Consider the following 18,710-nt stretch of genomic DNA (forward strand, 5'->3'; position numbering starts at 1 on the left):
TATTTAATATCTCCCTGAACATCCACCGTTGTTCCTCAACTGTCCTATCCTCAATTATTTATGCCCAATCTACTTGGGCCAACTCTTTCCTCAGGCCTGTACCATTACCTTTGCCCAACACTAATACTCTAGTATGGCACTCTGTCTTCTCTCGTTCAATCTGAATTTCAAATTCTAGCATGCTGTCATCATTCCCTCCAAGAGGATCCTTAACGACAAGACTATTTATCAACCCTTCTTCATTACATAATACTAAATCTAAAATAGCCTGCTCCCATGTTGGCTCCATAACATGTTGCTCTAAGAAACAATCCCTCATATACTCTATGAAATCTCCCTCGAGGCTACTCTTGCCAAATTGATTAATCCGGTTAAAATCACCTATGATTACTTTTGTGCCCTTCTCATAAGCTATCATTATTTCTTGGTTTATGCTATGCCCCACTTTAGATGTATTGCTCAGGGGCCTGTAAATTACCCCCACCAAGGAGTTTTTCCCTTGTTTTTTATTTCCACCCAGATCGATTCAACATTTTGACCCTTAATAACCAATATCATTTTTTTATATAGCCGTGATGCAATCTTTATCGAATAAAGCAACTCCACCTCCTGTTCCATCCTGTCTATCTTTTCGGAATACTGAGTACCCTTGGATATTCAAGTCCCTGTCTTCCTGCAACCATGTTTCAGTAATCCCCACCAAATCATACCCATTTGTCTCTATTTGTGCTGTCAGCTCATTAACCTTATTCCCAATACTGTGTGCATTTAGGTAAAAGATTTTTAAATATGTCCAACTGATTTATCTTTCCTTTGCACGGTTTTCTGCTGCACTACGCTTTTCACACATTCTGACTTACTTTATTAATCTCTGATAACACTCAGCCTCATCCACAACTTTCACTCCCACAGTCACATTACATTTTTCCTTTTCCTTTCCCCTCCGTTGTCGTTAGACTGGCCCTGCCTGTTCATCCTATTAACCTCTACCCTCTCCTCACATGTTGATCTGCTGCATTGGTTCCCATTAACCATTATACTCCTTGTAGTTTTATCATTAGCTGCAGTTCATAAAGGTAGGTTCCTGACTAATCCTTTACACTTTTCCCTGTTACTTGTTTTTGGAACAATATTGAGTTCCCCTGGGGCCTTCCCTTCAGTGCAGGACAGCAGATTCAGAGAATGTCAGGGGGGAAAGGGTAGGATGGGGGGAGGGGGGTTACGGTGGTGGTGTAGTATTGGTCAGGGGGATTGGATGGGTCGGGGTAAGCAATCAGTGGGAGGGTAGTCAGGGTGTTAGGAAGCTGTTGGCTGGGTGGCTGGAAATTGTGGGATCAGCAGGGTAGGCACACACACACACACAAATGGTTTCTAAAGATGTAGCATGTATTTAAAGTCCCAGAAGTCAATATTACTCAATTTCTGCAAGAAGATCATTGATAGGTTCCAGGCCTGGTTTACTGGACAAAAAATAATGGAAAAATGGATGAACTCCCAATGGTATTCCAAGCTATAACAGGTTTCTAGCTTTTCAGGCAAAGTTGTGGTCAAGACTCTGTAATGAAGAACTATAATCTTGCCGGTAAAATGAATTAGCCCCACTTCTCTGTCAGTAAAGGGTCTTCTCGTGTGCTAGGCGAGATGGATTCCCTCTGGTCTTTATAACTCAGGCTGTTTTCTTTTGGTTGTTCTTAGAATAAATAATATATTTTCTATCTACAGTCAGTTTCTGTCATGCGATAACAGTATTGATGTTTTACATTGTCCACGCAATGGGCTGATGGCTAAACAACTTTCAACACAGTGGAGGAGGTTTGATTCAATTCACACCTACTTGTGGGTAGGTCTGGGGCAACCATTACATGTAATTCTGGCAGTGGTGTACTGGACGAGTTAACCAGAGACCCAGAGTAATGCTCTGGGGACCCAGGTTCAAATCCCACCAGTGCAGATGGTGAAATTTGAATTCAATAAAACATCTGGAATTAAACGTCTAATGATGACTGTCATAAAATCCATCTGGTTCACTAATATCCTATAGGGAAGGAAATCTGCCATCCTTACCTGGTCTGGCCTAAATGTGACTCCAGACCCACAGCAATGTAGTTGACTCTTAACTGCCCCCTCAAGGGCAATTAGGGATGGGAAATAAAAGCCTGCGATGCCCATGTCTCATGAGTGAATACAAAAAAAAATTATCCAGATAGTGGTCACTGCAAATGCGACAAGTTATCTTGCAACTTGATGTCTCTACAGTGGAAGGTTCTCCAAAATGGATGATTTTAAGAACACCAGAATGCTGGGCAGCACGGTAGCACAGTGGTTAGCACTTTAAATAAAAAACAAGTCAAAACCACAGACATGCCTGATGGAAATTCAAACAGCCAAGTTTGAAAACACTGCACAGAGACAAACAGCCAGGCAAGTCTGGGCCTGTCCTATAAACAGGAGATTGGAAGATAATCGGCCTCATTCAAATGGATCGATTGTTGTGGATTACCCAGATGAAGCCAGACTTTCTGACATTTAGATTTCCTTCTGTTACCTTATGTGAGATAAGGTTATGTGCAGAAAATGGACCCGAGGATAGGCCCTTGGGGGGAGTTCCCAGTGTCCTGCAGAGTGGCAATCGGCAACTCCATTCAGTATTGCGACCCCCAACCAGCAACATCATTGACTGAGGGCCAGAGAAACTTCTGGAAGGTTGAAAAGAAGGAGACACCCAGGGACCCTCTCCAGCGAAGACTCGACACACAGACAAAGGAGAAGACTCGATAGCAGACCAGATAACGGATGGAAGAGGCATGCAAGACCCACCTTCGCAGAAGAGGAACCTGAGATGACTGAGGCTCAGAGGATTGGTCCCGCAGCTCGATCTAGTTCATTGGCACGGATAGTATTAGAATCTTGGGCAGATAATATTTGGAATAATTTGGGAGAATAACTCTTTATGGGACCGACTTGGGACAAAACGCAGCCGGTAAATTGTTAGAGGCCTCTCGCAAGATTTATCTGGCTCGCCACGCCTCGCAAGATCTAAAGGGATCTGGCAAGACATCGCAATCTGGATCCAACACCTAAATTTGCATATTTAAGTGTCCAGTTAAGCACGCTTAAATATGTCTCCACCGGATCTAACCAGTACCCGGGATCAAATCCCCTTGCTGAGCAACCCCAGCCGGATGCCGTATAGCGCTGGTCTCCACAAATGGGCACTAGGCAGAATGGCACTTGGGAGGGTCTCCCAGGCGATCGGAGGCCACTGGGTGGTCACCCTCTGGCAGGGTACAGCTGATGCTGAAGCACCTTGGCACTGCCATCCTAGCACCCTGGCAGTGCCACCTGGGATGCCAGCAATGCCACCTGGCAGCAAGCCTGGAACTGCAAGGCTGGCAGGGGCACTTCCATGGTGCCAGGTTGGAAGTGCTATGGCACTAAGGTGGCATGGTGCCTGCATTAGGGATCAGGCCCAGGAGTACACCTGCCCTTATAAGGTGGGGTACGGGGGACTCGAGGGCCTGCCAACACATAAGTGAGGCCTTGCTGGGCATTCCCCACCAAGGCCTGAAAAAATAACAGCGTTACAAGAGTTGGGAAACACCCCGCTAAACCTGTCCATAACGGGACTCTTTTTTTCTGTTAAATCAAGCCCATTTTGTTTGTGAATACGTTTGGGTTAAATTTGCGAGAAAGCTAGTCTCACTCTAATATGCAGTTCCCTGAGGTAACCAAGGCTTTGTGATCTATCCCCTTCACCTTGGAGACCTCGGGCTAGTGCTGCTCAGTACACCAAGTGTCCCTACATACTGAGGTTCTACCTGTCCCCGGTGTTATGAAGGATGGGCCTGGCCTCATTGCCGCGGAACGCTCCAAGTAGTTGGACCGTACCGTACCACCTGTCTCTCGTGGAAAAGCTTTTGAAGAAAAACACCTTTGACCACAAGGCAATGAAGCAGTGGTCAGCACGTAATGTCCTCGAGGCCCTCAGGGAAAAGGCGACTGTGGAGGTCGTTGGACGGTTCCCTAAGCAGACTTTCAGAGGCATCTGGCAGAACGCCTCATCACCAGAACTTACAAACAAGCACCAAGACCTAGCTTGGCTGGTGGTGAGAAGGGCCCTCCCTGTCAGATTCTTCATGTACACCCGAAGGCTCAGCGCCATTGCACACTGCCCTCGGAGTGGCTGTTGGGGAAATGAGACGGTCACCCACCTCCTTGTGGAATGTGCCTTTGCAAAGAAGGTCTGGAGAGAGATGCAGTGGTATTTGTCAAGGTGCATCCCGAGCAGCTCTGTGACACAGGACTCTGTGCTCTACGGACTGTTTCCAGGGACACACACCGAGACAAACATCAACTGCTGCTGGAAGGTCATCAACTCGGTGAAAGACGCTCTTTGGTCTGCCCGAAACTTGCTGATCTTCCAGTGTAAAGAGCTGTCCTCGACCGAGTGTTGCAGACTGGCACATTCCAAGGTCCAGGACTACGTGCTGAGGGACGCACTCAAGCTTGGGGCAGCTGCCGCCAAGGCGCATTGGGGAAAGACCACTGTGTAAGGTCTTACCAGCAAAATGTGCACCGAGGGGCGGGTAACAGTGTAAACCCCCCTCGGGCTGGGTCATTAACACTCCAATGTATAAAAGAAACATGACAATGTAAATGTTTAAGAAGGAATTGTAACGTAAAGAGCGATATGTGTGTAATGTTATCAAAATTGAATGGAAGAAAGTCAAGGGAATGTGTAACTCTGATGGAAATGTACAGTCAAGACAATTTGAAATGTTCTGTAATGTTTATGATAGATTTTATGAATAAAGTATATTTTTTGAAAAAAAAAAACTCGTCTCCACAAATGGGGACCAGGAACTACACTTGTGGGGATCTCCCAGAAGATCAGAGGACCCAGCACCCTGACACTGCCAGCCCGGCACGGCCAAGATGCCCTGGTGGCACTGCCAAAGAGCCAAATGGGAATTTTGTGCATGGTGGTGATCGGGCCGGTGGGTGCACTGCACGGATGTGGGGAGTTCTGGGGGGGCCTGGGCACCCCTTTGTAGTGAGTTGGGCCTGGGGGGGGGGTTCAGGGGTCACATCAGGAGCCCAAGAGATCGGGATGCCGTTTATAAACAGCGTCCCGATCTCTCGCTGCACTGGAGTTCCGGCGAGCGGAGTTCCTCAGTCCAGTAAACGGGGCTGAGTGTAGCCTTGGGCACGCATTCCCCTCTGAGGCCCCAAATCTAACTGGATGGGCGTTAGCTAGCGGGGTGTATCTCAGCGCTCAACCACTAAACGCGCTCATTATGGGACTCTGTTCCCATTTAGTTAGAACGGGCCAATCGTCTATCAACATTGCTGATATCCTTTGCCTCCTTTTTAACCAGCCTACTCTTTGTCTTAAGATTAAATTTCCTTTTCTTTCAATTAGGCAGAGGAATTTTTTTCCCAGTGTATTAGGACATAATCCAGTATTTTATGCACCTCAATAAGGTCACCTCTTTGTCCTTTCAACTTCAAGGAATAGAACTAAAGTTTATTCACTCTATCTGTGTTTTATATAGTGCCAGAAATGATGTTTGCTTAGAAAATTAACCACAGTTTTAAATGGTGTATAGCAGCATGGCAAAGAAGTTAACTGAGGGACCTGAAATAGAGATGAGCAATCAATGTATAAACATAGATCTGTGTAAGATAGAGAAGAACTGTGCCAACACTGACCACTAGGGGGCAGAGATGTGCAGCAAATCCCTTGGCACCAACAGAAAATATTGTTATATTAGGGTGTTCACTGTTGTATAATTTAAGTGATTTGCTGCATCGGATAAATTATGTAATGATCATTTGAATGAAACATCATTTTATTCTGTTGAAAATATGTAACATAAATTACTTTGTATTATTTGTGTTTTTCTCAATTCTCACTGTTTCTATCTTGCTACCCAGTCCAAATGATTCTCAGTCCCAGGTAATGAGTGTGACGTTTTACATAGTTGTGACTGCCTTTGTGAACTCATCCAGGGCATTGATAACTGGCTCTGTACCTTCCTCATTACCAAAGGTTACTGCACCCTCTTCCTGACTCATGTCATTAATGGTCCAGGTCCTCGCAGATGAGGAGTTTTGTTGTCGAGAGACAAAGACGATCTCTAACTCGGCAGCTTCACATGTGTTGTTTGGCTGTAGTTGCCTCATCCCAATTTCCTCACTGAAGTTTCCTCCTCACATCCACTGCCTCACTACAATTTTGGTACAGATGGCAGGCAGTTTTGTCATGTAACAAATGCATAAATCTTACGGGATTTGCACCACAATACTTTCAATTCCCTCAACTTTAATTTCATTGTTGTATCTCACTTGCATGTTCTTTGTATTAGGTCTGATTTCCATTGAAATAAATTGGGTTAGATTCTCCATTCCTGAGATGCCGGGCAGGATTCGTGGACTTTCACGACAGCAAAACTGCCTCTGAACCTGGACCGATTCAGCGACTGTGGAGGGGCTCGCACCGGCACCACGTGGAACACAATGGATTCCAATGAGAAACGGTGCGGGATTCGCCGGGTCCGTGATTGAAACTCAGGATGCTGAAAAGCTGCAGCCGCAAATACATAAGAACATAAGAACTAGGAACAGGAGTAGGCCATCTGGCCCCTCGAGCCTGCTCCGCCATTTAATGAGATCATGGCTGATCTTTGTGGACTCAGCTCCACTCTCCGGCCCGTACACCATATCCCCGAATCCCTTTATTCTTTAGAAAGGCATCTATCTTTTTCTTAACACGTTTAAAGAAGGAGCCTCAACTGCTTCACTGGGCAAGGAATTCCAGAGATTCACAACCCTTTGGGTGAAGAAGTTCCTCCTACACTCCATCCTAAATCTACCTCCCCTTATTTTAAGGCTATGCCCCCTAGTTCTGCTTTCCCCGACCAGTGGAAACAACCTGCCGCATCTATCCTATCTATTCCCTTCATAATTTTATATGTCTCAATAAGATCCCCCTGCATCCTTCTAAACTCCAATGAGTACAGTCCCAGTCTACTCAACCTCTCATCATAATCTAATTCCCTCAACTCTGGGATCAACCTAGTGAATCTCCTCTGCACTCCCTCCAGTGCTAATATGTCCTTTCTCAGGTAAGGAGACCAAAACTGAACACAATACTCCAGATGCGGCCTCACCAACACCCTATACAATTGCAGCATAACCTCACTAGTCTTGAACTCCATCCCTCTAGCAATGAAAGACAAAACTCGATTAGCCTTCTTAATCACCTGTTGCACCTGCACACCAACTTTTTGCGACTCGTGCACCAGCACACCCAGGTCCCTCTGCACAGCAGCATGTTTTAACATCTTACCGTTTAAATAATAATCCATTCTGCTGTTATTCCTCCCAAAATGGATAGCCTCACACTTGGCAACAATGAATTCCATCTGCCAGACCCTAGCCCATTCACCTAACCTATCCAAATCCTTCTGCAGACTTCCGGTATCCTCTGCCCTTTTTGCTTTACCACTCATCTTAGTGTTGTCTGCAAACTTTGACACATTGCACTTGGTCCCCAACTCCAAATCGTCTATGTAAATTGTGAACAACTGCGGGCCCAACACTGATCCTTGAGGGACCCCACTAGTTACAGGTTGCCAACCAGAGAAACACCCATTTATCCCCACTCTCTGCTTTCTGTTAGTTAACCAATCCTCTACCCATGCTACCACTTTACCCTCAATGCCATGCATCTTTAGTTTATGCAGCAACCTTTTGTGTGGCACCTTGTCAAAAGCTTTCTGGAAATCCAGATATACCACATCCATTGGCTCCCCGTTATCTACTGCACTGGTAACATCCTCAAAAAATTCTACCAAATTAGTCAGACACGACCTATCCTTTGTGAACCCATGCTGCGTCTGCCCAATGGGACAATTTCCCTCCAGGTGCCCCGCTATTTCCTCCTTAATGATAGATTCCAGCATTTTCCCTACAACCAAAGTTAAGCTTACCGGCCTATAATTACCCGCTTTCTGACAACCTCCTTTTTTAAACAGTGGTGTCACGTTTTCTACTTTCCAATCCTCTGGGACCACCCCAGAGTCTAGTGAATTTTGATAAATTATCACTAGTGCATTTACAATTTCCCTAGCCATCTCTTTTAACACTCTGGGATGCATCCCATCAGGGCCAGGAGACTTGTCTATCTTTAGCCCCATTAGCTTGCCCAATACTGCCTCCTTAGTGATTACAATCATCTCAAGGTCCTCACCTATCATATCCTTATTTCCATCAGTCACTGGCATGTTATTTGTGTCCTCCACTGTGAAGACTGACCCAAAAAACCTGTTCAGCTCCTCAACCATTTCCCCGTCTCCTATTATTAAATCTCCCTTCTCATCTTCCAAAGGACCAATATTTACCTTAGCCACTCTTTTTTGTCTTATATATTTGTAGAAGCTTTTACTATCTGCTTTTATGTTCTGAGCCAGTTTACTTTCATAGTCTACCTTACTCTTCTTTATGGCTTTTTTAGTAGCTTTCTGTTGTCCCCTAAAGACTTCCCAGTCCTCTAGTCTCCCACTAATCTTTGCCACTTTGTATGTTTTTTCCTTCAATTTGATACTCTCCCTCACCTCCTTAGATATCCACGGTCGGTTTTTCCCCTTTCTACCGTCTTTCTTTTTTGTCGGTATGAACCTTTTCTGAACACTGTGAAAGATCGCTCGGAAGGTTCGCCACTGTTCCTCAACTGCTTCACCATGAAGTCTTTGCTCCCAGTCTACCTTAGCTAGTTCTTCTCTCATCCCATTGTAATCACCTTTGTTTAAGCACAAAACACTAGTGTTTGATTTTACCTTGTCATCCTCCAACTGTATTTTAAATTCCACCATATTGTGGTCGCTCCTTCCAAGAGGATCCCGAACTATGAGATCATTAATCAATCCTGCCTCATTACACAGGACCAGATCTAGGACCGCTTGTTCCCTTGTAGGTTCCATTACATACTGTTCCAGGAAATTATCCCGGGCACATTCTATAAACACCTCCTCAAGGCTGCCTTTACCAACCTGGTTAAACCAATCGATATGCAGATTAAAATCTCCCATGATAACCGCTGTACCATTTCTACATGCATCCGTTATTTCTTTGCTTATTGCCTGCCCTACCATCCTGTTACTATTTGGTGGCCTATAGACTACTCCTATCAGTGACCTTTTCGCCTTACTAGTCCTGATTTCCACCCAAATTGATTCAACCTTGTCCTCCATAGCACCAATATCATCCCTTACTATTGCCCGGATACCATCCTTAAACAACAAAGCTACACCACCGCCCTTACCATCCATTCTATCCTTTTGTATAGTCTGATACCCTTGGATATTTAACTCCCAGTCGTGACCATCTTTTAACCATGTTTCAGTAATGGCCACTAAATCATAGTCATTCACGATGATTTGCGCCATCAACTCATTTACCTTATTTCGTATACTACGAGCATTCAGGTAAAGTACACTTATGCTGTTTTTTATGTCTTTGTTATGAATCCTAACACCTTGATCAGTAACTTTTCGCAATTTATTTTTCCTCTTACCCTTTCTCCTAATTTTCCTTGTCTTTGAACCCATATCTCTACATAATAACCTGTCACGTAACCTGCTGCCTTGATCCCCATTAACCATTATACTGTCCATAGCTTTACACTTCCCTTCCCCCCAACTTGCTAGTTTGAAGTCCTTGTGACCAACCTATTTATCCTATTCGCTAGAACACTGGTCCCAGAATGGTTCAGGTGAAGACCGTCCTGCTGTATCCTCTGACAGTCCTCATCGCTATCCGCAATTCCACCAACCTTTGTGTCGTCTGCAAACTTACTAATCAGGCTTGCTCACAATCTCGATTTTCTGCTGTGGCATTTATTCTGTCAGCAAATGGGTTTTACCAAACATTTTCAGCAGGATTCTCCCTTCTGGGGACTAAGTCCCTATGCCGGCGGGAGAACTGGCGCCAATCACTCCGACGTCAACAGCCCCCGAAAGTGTGGAATTCTCCGCACTTTCGGGGGCTAGGTCAACGCTGGAGTGGTTGGCGCCACTCCAACCGGCGCCAAAGGGACTGTGCGAGTTTGCGCATGCGCCGAGGACCAACGTGATCTTGTGCATGAGCAGAACCGCCGGCATGGTTCCGCGCATGCGCAGACCGGCCGGTGTATTTTGGCGCATGCGCGGTGGGTTCTCTTCTCCGCGCCGGCGAAGGATGAAGTGCCCCCACGGAACAGGCCCGCCTGCAGATCGGTGGGCACCGCTCGTGGGCCAGGCCGCCGTGGGGCCCCCCCCCCCGGGTTCGGATCCCCCCGCGGCCCCCCGGTGATCGCCCCCGCCGACTTACCTGCCAGGTCCCGCCGTGTGGGATCATGCGTAACCCACGCCGGCGGGACTGGCCAAAAACGGACGGCCGCTCATCGGGGCCGAAGATTTTCCGGGGTGGGGGGCTGTCAACGGCCCCCGACCGACCTGTTGTGAATCCCGCCCCCGCCCGAAAAACGGTGCCGGATAATACGGCAGCCGGCGTCGGAGCAGGATTCGTGCCGCCCCGACGGGAATTCTCCGACCTGGCGGGGGGTTGGAGAATCCCACCCAGAGTGTTTCAAACTGCTTTTGGAAAGATTGAAATAACCATTTGAGTTATTCAAAGGGCTTTTAAGAGTCAACAGTACTTTTGGCCCAAACCAAAGTAATTACATTGACTTGTCATATCAATTCAAAGTTTTTAAGGCAGCCTGTCCCCTCTCCTGCCATAAACTCACAGTATCTAATCCAAGATGAATCAGAATCTCACCACAATTTAAAAATGGATGTGACCATGAAAATTTAGAAGGGTCTTCCTCAATGCAGAAAATGTGAAATGTATAGTGCCCGAGTCTTATCAGAACCATGGTCGGACTAAACCAATCAACTCTAGAGTTTCTTATGAGATATTTTGGTCATTGTTATGGACACTTGGATGATCAATAGTTTTTGCAATTTTCAATTCTTTTCACGGTTCTTGGTTCCAGGGATGAGGGATTTCAGCAGCCAAGGTTATGTCGGAAAACCTAGGGTTGTTCTCCTTGGAGTAAAGGAGATTTGAGGTCAACTCCATTACAGCACTTGTGGACCATGATGCAACATTGCAAAAATATGGTTCATGGTTTATATGTTTTTGAATATTATTCCTAGTTGTAAGAATTAAAGTATTAAATGTAAGATAAATGGAAAATCCTGATTGAGAACCTGGTAATACGCTAATGAAAATGCACTTCAAATAAGCTTGGGGTTGATTGCACTTAAAAAGGTAAGCTATGTTTATGTTCAAGTTCAAAGGTAACAGTGAGAAGGTCTGCCTTACTTCAATAAAATATTTAAATTATGCTTGCAGTTTTCAGGTGAATGTGGGGTTTCTTCATGGATTCGGGCAGTTTGCTGAAAGGTTCGTAAAATTCCATTAGCAATATAAAGTATTCATATGGGTTACAGAATCAAAGAGTAGCATGGAAGATAAAATGTTTTGTTTAACATTTCTGTGTGAGAGAATCCAAGAGCATGTCACATCATCATTGAGATAGCTGTGGGCATAGAAGGCTCTTTTGCTTATTTTATCTGTGTGTGCTTGCTGTCAGAAGAAAGCTGTTCAGTTTGGGGAACAGACGGAGCTAGTTGCAGCTTTACTTCAGTGTAGACTGCATCTCACCAGATTGAGAGCGAACAGGAGATCATAGAATTTACAGTGCTGAAGGAGGCCATTCAGCCCATCAAATCTGCACCAGCTCTTTGAAAGAGCACCCTACCCAAGCCCGCACCTTCACCCTATCCCCATAACCCATTAACCCCACCCATCACTCAGGGCAATTTTGGACACTAAGGGCAATTTAGCATGGCCAATCCACCTAACCTGCACAACTTTGGACTGTGGGAAGAAACCGGAGCACCCGGAGGAAACCCACGCACACACGGGGAGAACGTGCAGACTCCGCACAAACAGGGACCCAAGCCGGGAATCGAACCTGGGACCCTGGAGCTGTGAAGCAATTGTGCTAACCACCATGCTACCGTGCTGCCCACTGTAGATGATAATCAGTGAGGCCTGAATTTCAAGCAGAGAAGATACTAACTTCATAATTCACCCTGTGGTGGAGCTCTATCTCAGTTTGGATGATGTGAGGGCAAAACAGCTGGAAGATTTGCTTTAGTTTGCAGTTAGTGGAGGAAATTTACATTGGTTCTCATGCTTTGCATATCCATATTCTATGAATATACTTCTATGGAAATCTACAGTGGCACTCGCAGAACCTTGTTGCAAAAAGCAGTTGGCAGAGTTAGTTTAGAAAACTGTAGAAGAGCAGTTGGATATCTGCTGGCAACTTAAACAAGAAGCCACGGCATCCAAAGTCATGAGGTCTCTAAAGAAAAGGTGCAGGGTCATGAAGCCAAAAGACTAATGGAAGGAGCACCATAGGATCTTACCTCAGAGAATAGCAGGAATACTGAGAAGAGTTAAGGTGAAGTCCAGAGGGCTGTGGCATACCTTTTCATTTTTGTAAACCAGTAGTGATTCATGCCAGCGGGCCACCACGATGAGGGTGGAAGTAACTGTGTCATGCCCACTAATATATTAACTTGTGCAAATCAGGCTTATGCCCGAAGATCTCATTTTGAGATCACGCCAGTGCAAATCCCATTTTTGGCCTCTTGCGAGATTTCGTAGCCATTACAAGATTTGCGCCATGGTCAACAGTGCCGTTAGATCATGCTCGTGAAATCTTGTGGTGTAGTTCTGTCAGTTAATCACAAGCCGTTCGGATTTCTCTTTAAACTTAATGGTCTCTAACACGATCGCAAAGGCAGCACCTGGTGGCAGATGTTTCAGCTTCCATTCCAGTATACATGGAAACCATCCGATGTCTAGTACTGCAGTTGAAGAAAGGCTGAAATCATGAGATACATGCCAGTTGCCAGGCAAGCCTAGATTGATGCCATGCAGGCTCCAGGTTGTGGATATAAGTGCTGAAAGTGCCATGCACTCTCTCACAGCAATCAGCATTCTGCCTTCCAATAGATCAGTATGACTGATGAGGCACTGCCCCAAGGTGTAAAAGTGGACCCCGTAACTTATGGTCTGAACAATTGATTTCAAAAATTGGAGAGTATACCGAGTCGTACCATTGCATCTTTAACATTCACCTGCATGTCGTTGGAGTGGCACTTTATTCCATGAACTTTGACTCAGAGGCAAGAATGCTACCACTGAACCTAGGTTGATACTATTACATATTTATGTTCTAGTTACTTTCGAGTACTTCAACGAAATATTGAACTCAAGACATGGTTGTAGTCACAATTTACCCTTATTTAGTGGATAGATTTTTATACGGCTTGAGCCATTATTCAAGACCACATACTAATGTTGGGAACAGGTTTTTAGAGCTGTCGGATAGCCTTATGGATGTGTTGATTCAGTCAACATACTTCATCCTGAGAGGGAAGGAGCTAATAGTTGGTGCACGCTTATGTGAATATTCCCCAGGCATCTCTCACAGAAGCGTGAGTAATAATAACTATGGACTAGACTGTCACCCATCCATGTTGAAGGATGATGCTGCCTGAAAGTGAATACATATATGGGATAATAATTAAGCTGAAACAGAATCTGTCCAGATTAAATTTAAGAATAAGTTAAGGATATGAATTGTTCTTTGAAGTTGCTATATGCAATCATGCCGTCAGCATAACCGAGTAAGGTTGTTGCAATAATGAAGAGTAAAACTACACCCAACGCAAATACGGCAATCAGAAGATTTATAGCATTAGTTTGAGCACCTGCACAACATCAATCAATGTTAGCCTTCAAGCACATATTTTAGACAGAAGTGCCAAGATTATTCATTTACAGTAAACCTGACATAAAGCTCGGTACCAAGCATTTATAGCTGTGCAGTAAACCACACTTGGTTGTTTTTTTCCTCCCCATTTGCAGTGTTTCAAGTGTGACAGTTTAAATTCAAAACACAATTGCTTGACGAGTCTTCTGTACAAATGGGACAAAAATACATTTGCCAGCAGAATAGTGTTTACAGAAAAATCTGAAAAAGCACACTCATTGTTCTTGTTTTATTTTTCTGGATAGTGAAAGGGTTGAGGCCACAATCAGATAACTGAATGGCGGGCGGGGCTGGCTCGAGGGCCTACTCCTGCTCCTAATTTGTAAATTCGTATGTACGTTAGTATGTAATTTAACTACTCAACAGGGTTAAATGTTGTCCACTAATTGATCTCCTGTGGCATTGCACGTGAGGAGTCAATATCAAAGCCAGGATTCTCCGGCCCTGCCTGCCGGCAGAATTTACCAGCACTGCCAAAGTCAATGGACATTCACCTGGCCTGGTGCATCCCTGGAGCCGGAAAATCAAGGCCCAAGTGTTTCCTTCAGATGGGACAGGTTGGATGGCAGGAGATAATTGGGCCATGGGTGCACAGGAGTACATTGCTTTTAGTCGCAAATGTTGTCCATATTCTTATATATAATCCTTTAGAATTTATAATATTTTGGGTTACATACCAACTCAAATTGGTTGAAGAAAATGAGTTTCCCTGAATTTCAGGTTGAATAACAATGCCTCCTCTGGTGAGAGTCTGTAATTACAGTGTAATAGGTTCAACTCGGCAGTTCCATTATTAATACATAGGAATTTATAATGGTAAAGGGTGACTGGTGTGTTCCTGCAGTTGTAAAATTTTAATGTAGTATATTGACAGATACGCACATGGAACGTTCAGATCTTTCAGAGTGTATCCACTCAGACACGGGAGGTGTGTGCGATCCCCTTAAAGCCGACACAGCTTCAAATTATTGAAGCACAGGTGTGCAAACCTGAAAATGAATTTAGGATTGAAACATCTGAGAGAAGTGCCAATGCTAAATTGGAAAGTAAGCAAACAAAATTTTAATTCAGTATTTCAATTTGACTCTGAATTTGGGATTCAGATGTTTGAGAATTGTACTTGTGATACATGTGCTCTTATACAGATTTATCCAACCTACTGCAGCATAACACAGATTTACCTTTTCACTGGTGAAGGCGCAATAATTTTGGTGGTGCCATCATATTCCACAAGGTCTGTTTTTATATGACTGTGATTGACACTGTTTGGTGCTGTGGTAACAAAGTCACAGATTAAAGTTATACAAGTATTAACTGATGAATATTTGATAAATAGTTAAAAACAGTCCAATTAATGTACAATTAATTTCACATGAATGTATTTGTTTTGCTAAGAGAGAGATCTCATGCAAAATTAAAATAGATGAGAAAACAAAAGTAAACCAGCATACAGATGGTTCCTATTTTCCATCAAGTGGGCTCAAAGCCTCACCTCACAGGAAAAATAAGTCTAAGTCCCTGCCTAGGCTATTTCCTGCTGGTGAGCATGGCCCATTGGAGGTCTTGTGGCACAGTGGAAGCAGCTCTGCCAGGATCAAGCCACAGAATGTGCATTCATAACATGGCCAAGTAAGTTGATTACCAACATGTAAATCCTTTCAACATGCACCAATGGTAGGAGGTAAGAGCAGGAGAAATTCCTCGTTGGTCACTATCCATAGCTTCAGGCTACAACATATATGTAAAGCATGTGTTGCCACAGCAACACAGACTCCTCGGGGGCCAATTGGCTGGGTGGTCACTTTCTCTGGAGATCCAGTTGGGGTGGATTCAGGACATGCCTCCTTGCCCTACCCATGGTTGAGATAGATCATGGTGCAATGGATCAGACCTGCCTTGGGCCAGAGAACTCGAGAAGAAGAAGTATGATCCATAAAATATAAATGTTAAATGCTCACCATAAGTGCCAATCAAGACAGCATACAGCAACAAAAAGTGCAGTTGTGACTCAAGGTCAGGAAAAATTGGACTGAAGGATTTGATTTCTTCTTGACTTAAAATAAATTAAATAAATAATATATATCCTCCTTATAATCAGGCAGGGATCACAGAAGAAAATGCCAGAGAATTCAGGTGGCCAAGCCTACCATTGCATCAGCAGGATGTTTCTACCCCATCCAGGATCGCCAAAAGCTCCACCTTCCTTGCCCACTGTATACCCCAGTTCACTCCTCCAAACCCGTTACTGCCACTTTTCAAGGCTCCCAAATGGAAGGAGGCCGTAGGCCTCAGGAAGTGGCACAAAAGGCCTCACGGTCCTAAATGGAGAGAGAAGACTATGAAGTAGTCTCCTCTTTCTACAAACACTTAGCAACTGAGGGTTTCGGTCTTGGTCAAGTCCCTAATCCAAGGAGGAGAATTCACTCTCTTGGCTGGAGTCCCTCTTGCTATGCATAGGAGACCAAACATTTTTAGAGTTTGTTCCCAAAATACGAAAAAAGACTTAAAAGTTTTCATAGCAGTGTTTAAATCTTGTAGAATTAACACAGGAACTTAGAAACAGATAAAAATGATCAGTTGAATGATCAGTTTGCTCCCAGTTTGCATGGAACATTCATAGAAAGGTTAGGCCCTTTGCCCACCAAGTGGTCTCTGAAATGTGAGCAGTGCGGCCATCACTTGCTGCTAATTATAAGGCAAGGTAAACTTAGTGCCAACAACCCCTCCCCACAACAAATATGGAGGTTTGTTTACAATCAGTTAAGACCCATTCACATTGGTTTAAAAATGTCCTATTTGAACATACCTCACTCAGAAACGTAAACATAGCTCTATACATGCCAAGGATGTTGGAATCAGTTTTGCTGCTTTCTAGCACAATCTAGAGTGCCCTGTATCACATTCCCTATGGGTGGTTGGAGTCCTCTGTATTTCATTGCAGAAGTCTCACAGATGCCTCTAAACCAACATTGTTTGTTTCATAGAGTTCCCTCTGTATAACACGGAGCTTTCAGGTGCCTCAAGGTACCACACTGTCCAGTCTATATCAGTTCCTTGGTGTTCTGAACTTCAAGTAATCAACCAGACTTCCACTCCTCTGATCAGTCACATGGGCCCATTATTTAAATTATTTTCCAGCAAAAACTTCAAAACTTAAAATGGTAAGAATGTAAATACTCCTACTTTCAAGCCACAACCATTAATTATATCCCAACCTGGAAAATTATGCCTACAAGCCACCACACCCTTAGATACTGGTCACTCTGTATCAGGTGTGGCCAAACTAGAGTGCAATCTACTCACGGAGGCTCGGCACAGGAAGTTTCATATTCCCCGTTTCTAGGTCACTGTACACCCATTTGTCCCTGACTTCACAAGTGGAATCAGTCTTCCTGATTGGGTTTGGTCTTTCCCCAATCACTTGATTAGTAATTACCTGCACTCCGCCCATCTTGCTAAGTTTGTATCACACTGAATTCCTGGTGGCTTCATGAGAACCTAGCCTGTGAACAACTAGATTATTTTTGCCACTGGCCAACACACCAACACCAGTGGGCTGCAAAACTACTGGTTTTCCAGGGGCATCAATGTCACCATTCAGGCCCCACAACTCAAGCTGTGGCTGAAAATAGATTTTATTCTTTCAACGTGAACGTGCTTTCCTAGAAGTCGTTACAATTTTAAAAATATATAAATTCAGAGTAACCAATTCTATTTTCCCAATTAAGCAGCAATTTAGCGTGGCCACTTCACCTACTCTGCACACATTTTTGGGTTCTGGGGGTGATGCACTATCAATTACGACGAGACGAGAGTAGAGTGTAATCGAGGCTTTATTTTGCATGTTGCCTCCTGCAGCTGCTGCCGAAATGGCTGCAGCTCGGTGAGCACACACATTTATTCTCCGCCTACTGGGCGGAGCCAGCAGGCAGGGATCTACCCCCCTATCGTTTGAGGGCCTTGGGGCAGTGGGGACGGGGAGTTCCATGAGGGAGCGCATGCGATCGGGGTCGGGCCCCAGAACTCCATTTTGCACCACATAGCCAAGGATGGCTAAGCGGTTGGTGCTGAACACGCACTTCTCCTTGTTATACGTGAGGTTCAGGAGTTTGGTGGTGTGGAGAAATTTGAAATGGTTAGCGTCGTGGTCCTGCTGGTCGTGGCCGCAGATGGTGACATTATCGAGGTACGGGAAGGTGGCCCGCAGTCCGTATCGGATTCGGTCCATCTCCCGTTGGAAGAGCAAGACCCCATTAGTGATGCCGAAGGGAACCCTAAGGAAGTGGTAAAGGCAGCCGTCTGCTTCAAACGCGGTGTACTATTGGTCCGCCTTTCGGATGGGAAGCTGGTGGTAGGCAGATTTCAGATCCACTGTAGAAAAGACCCGATACTGTGCAATCTGATTGACCATATCAGATATGCATGGGAGGGGGTACGCGTCGAGCTGCGTGTACCAATTGATGGTCTGACTGTAGTCAATGACCAGCCTGTGTTTCTCCCCAGTCTTTACAACTACCACTTGGGCTCTCCAGGGGCTGTATCTGGCCTCAATGATGCCTTCCCGCAGTAGCCGCTGGACCTCCGACCTGATGAAGGTCCTGTCCTGGGCCCTGTACCGTCTGCTCCTGGTGACGACGGGTTTGCAATCCGGGGTGAGGTTTGCAAATAGGGAGGGTGGGTCGACCTTAAAGGCCGTGATGGCGCACGGGGCGCACGTGGCGGGCGGCGTTAAAGATGGTGCCGCCCACAGGCCGCACGATGTCTGATGGGGGGGAAGATGGCGGCGCCCACGGACTGCATGTGTTCTGCT

The 18,710-nt window shown here is 45.1% G+C and overlaps 1 protein-coding gene across 8 annotated transcripts in view; it reads right to left on the reverse strand.

Annotated features, from left to right (window-relative positions):
* epb41l4a (erythrocyte membrane protein band 4.1 like 4A) overlaps positions 1–18,710 on the reverse strand; it is a 323,866-nt gene that overhangs the window by 72,632 nt on the left and 232,524 nt on the right. For all 8 annotated transcript variants that reach the window (XR_011949090.1, XM_072516431.1, XM_072516433.1 and 5 more), the window contains one exon: positions 15,082–15,172. Coding sequence is in view for 7 of the 8 variants with exons in the window: in XM_072516431.1 (XP_072372532.1) it covers positions 15,082–15,172 (91 nt within the window). In the remaining variant the exon portion in view is untranslated. The remainder of the gene's footprint in view (positions 1–15,081; positions 15,173–18,710) is intronic.

This window comes from Scyliorhinus torazame, chromosome 9, assembly GCF_047496885.1.
Source record: "Scyliorhinus torazame isolate Kashiwa2021f chromosome 9, sScyTor2.1, whole genome shotgun sequence".
NCBI classification, from domain to species: Eukaryota; Metazoa; Chordata; class Chondrichthyes; order Carcharhiniformes; family Scyliorhinidae; genus Scyliorhinus; species Scyliorhinus torazame.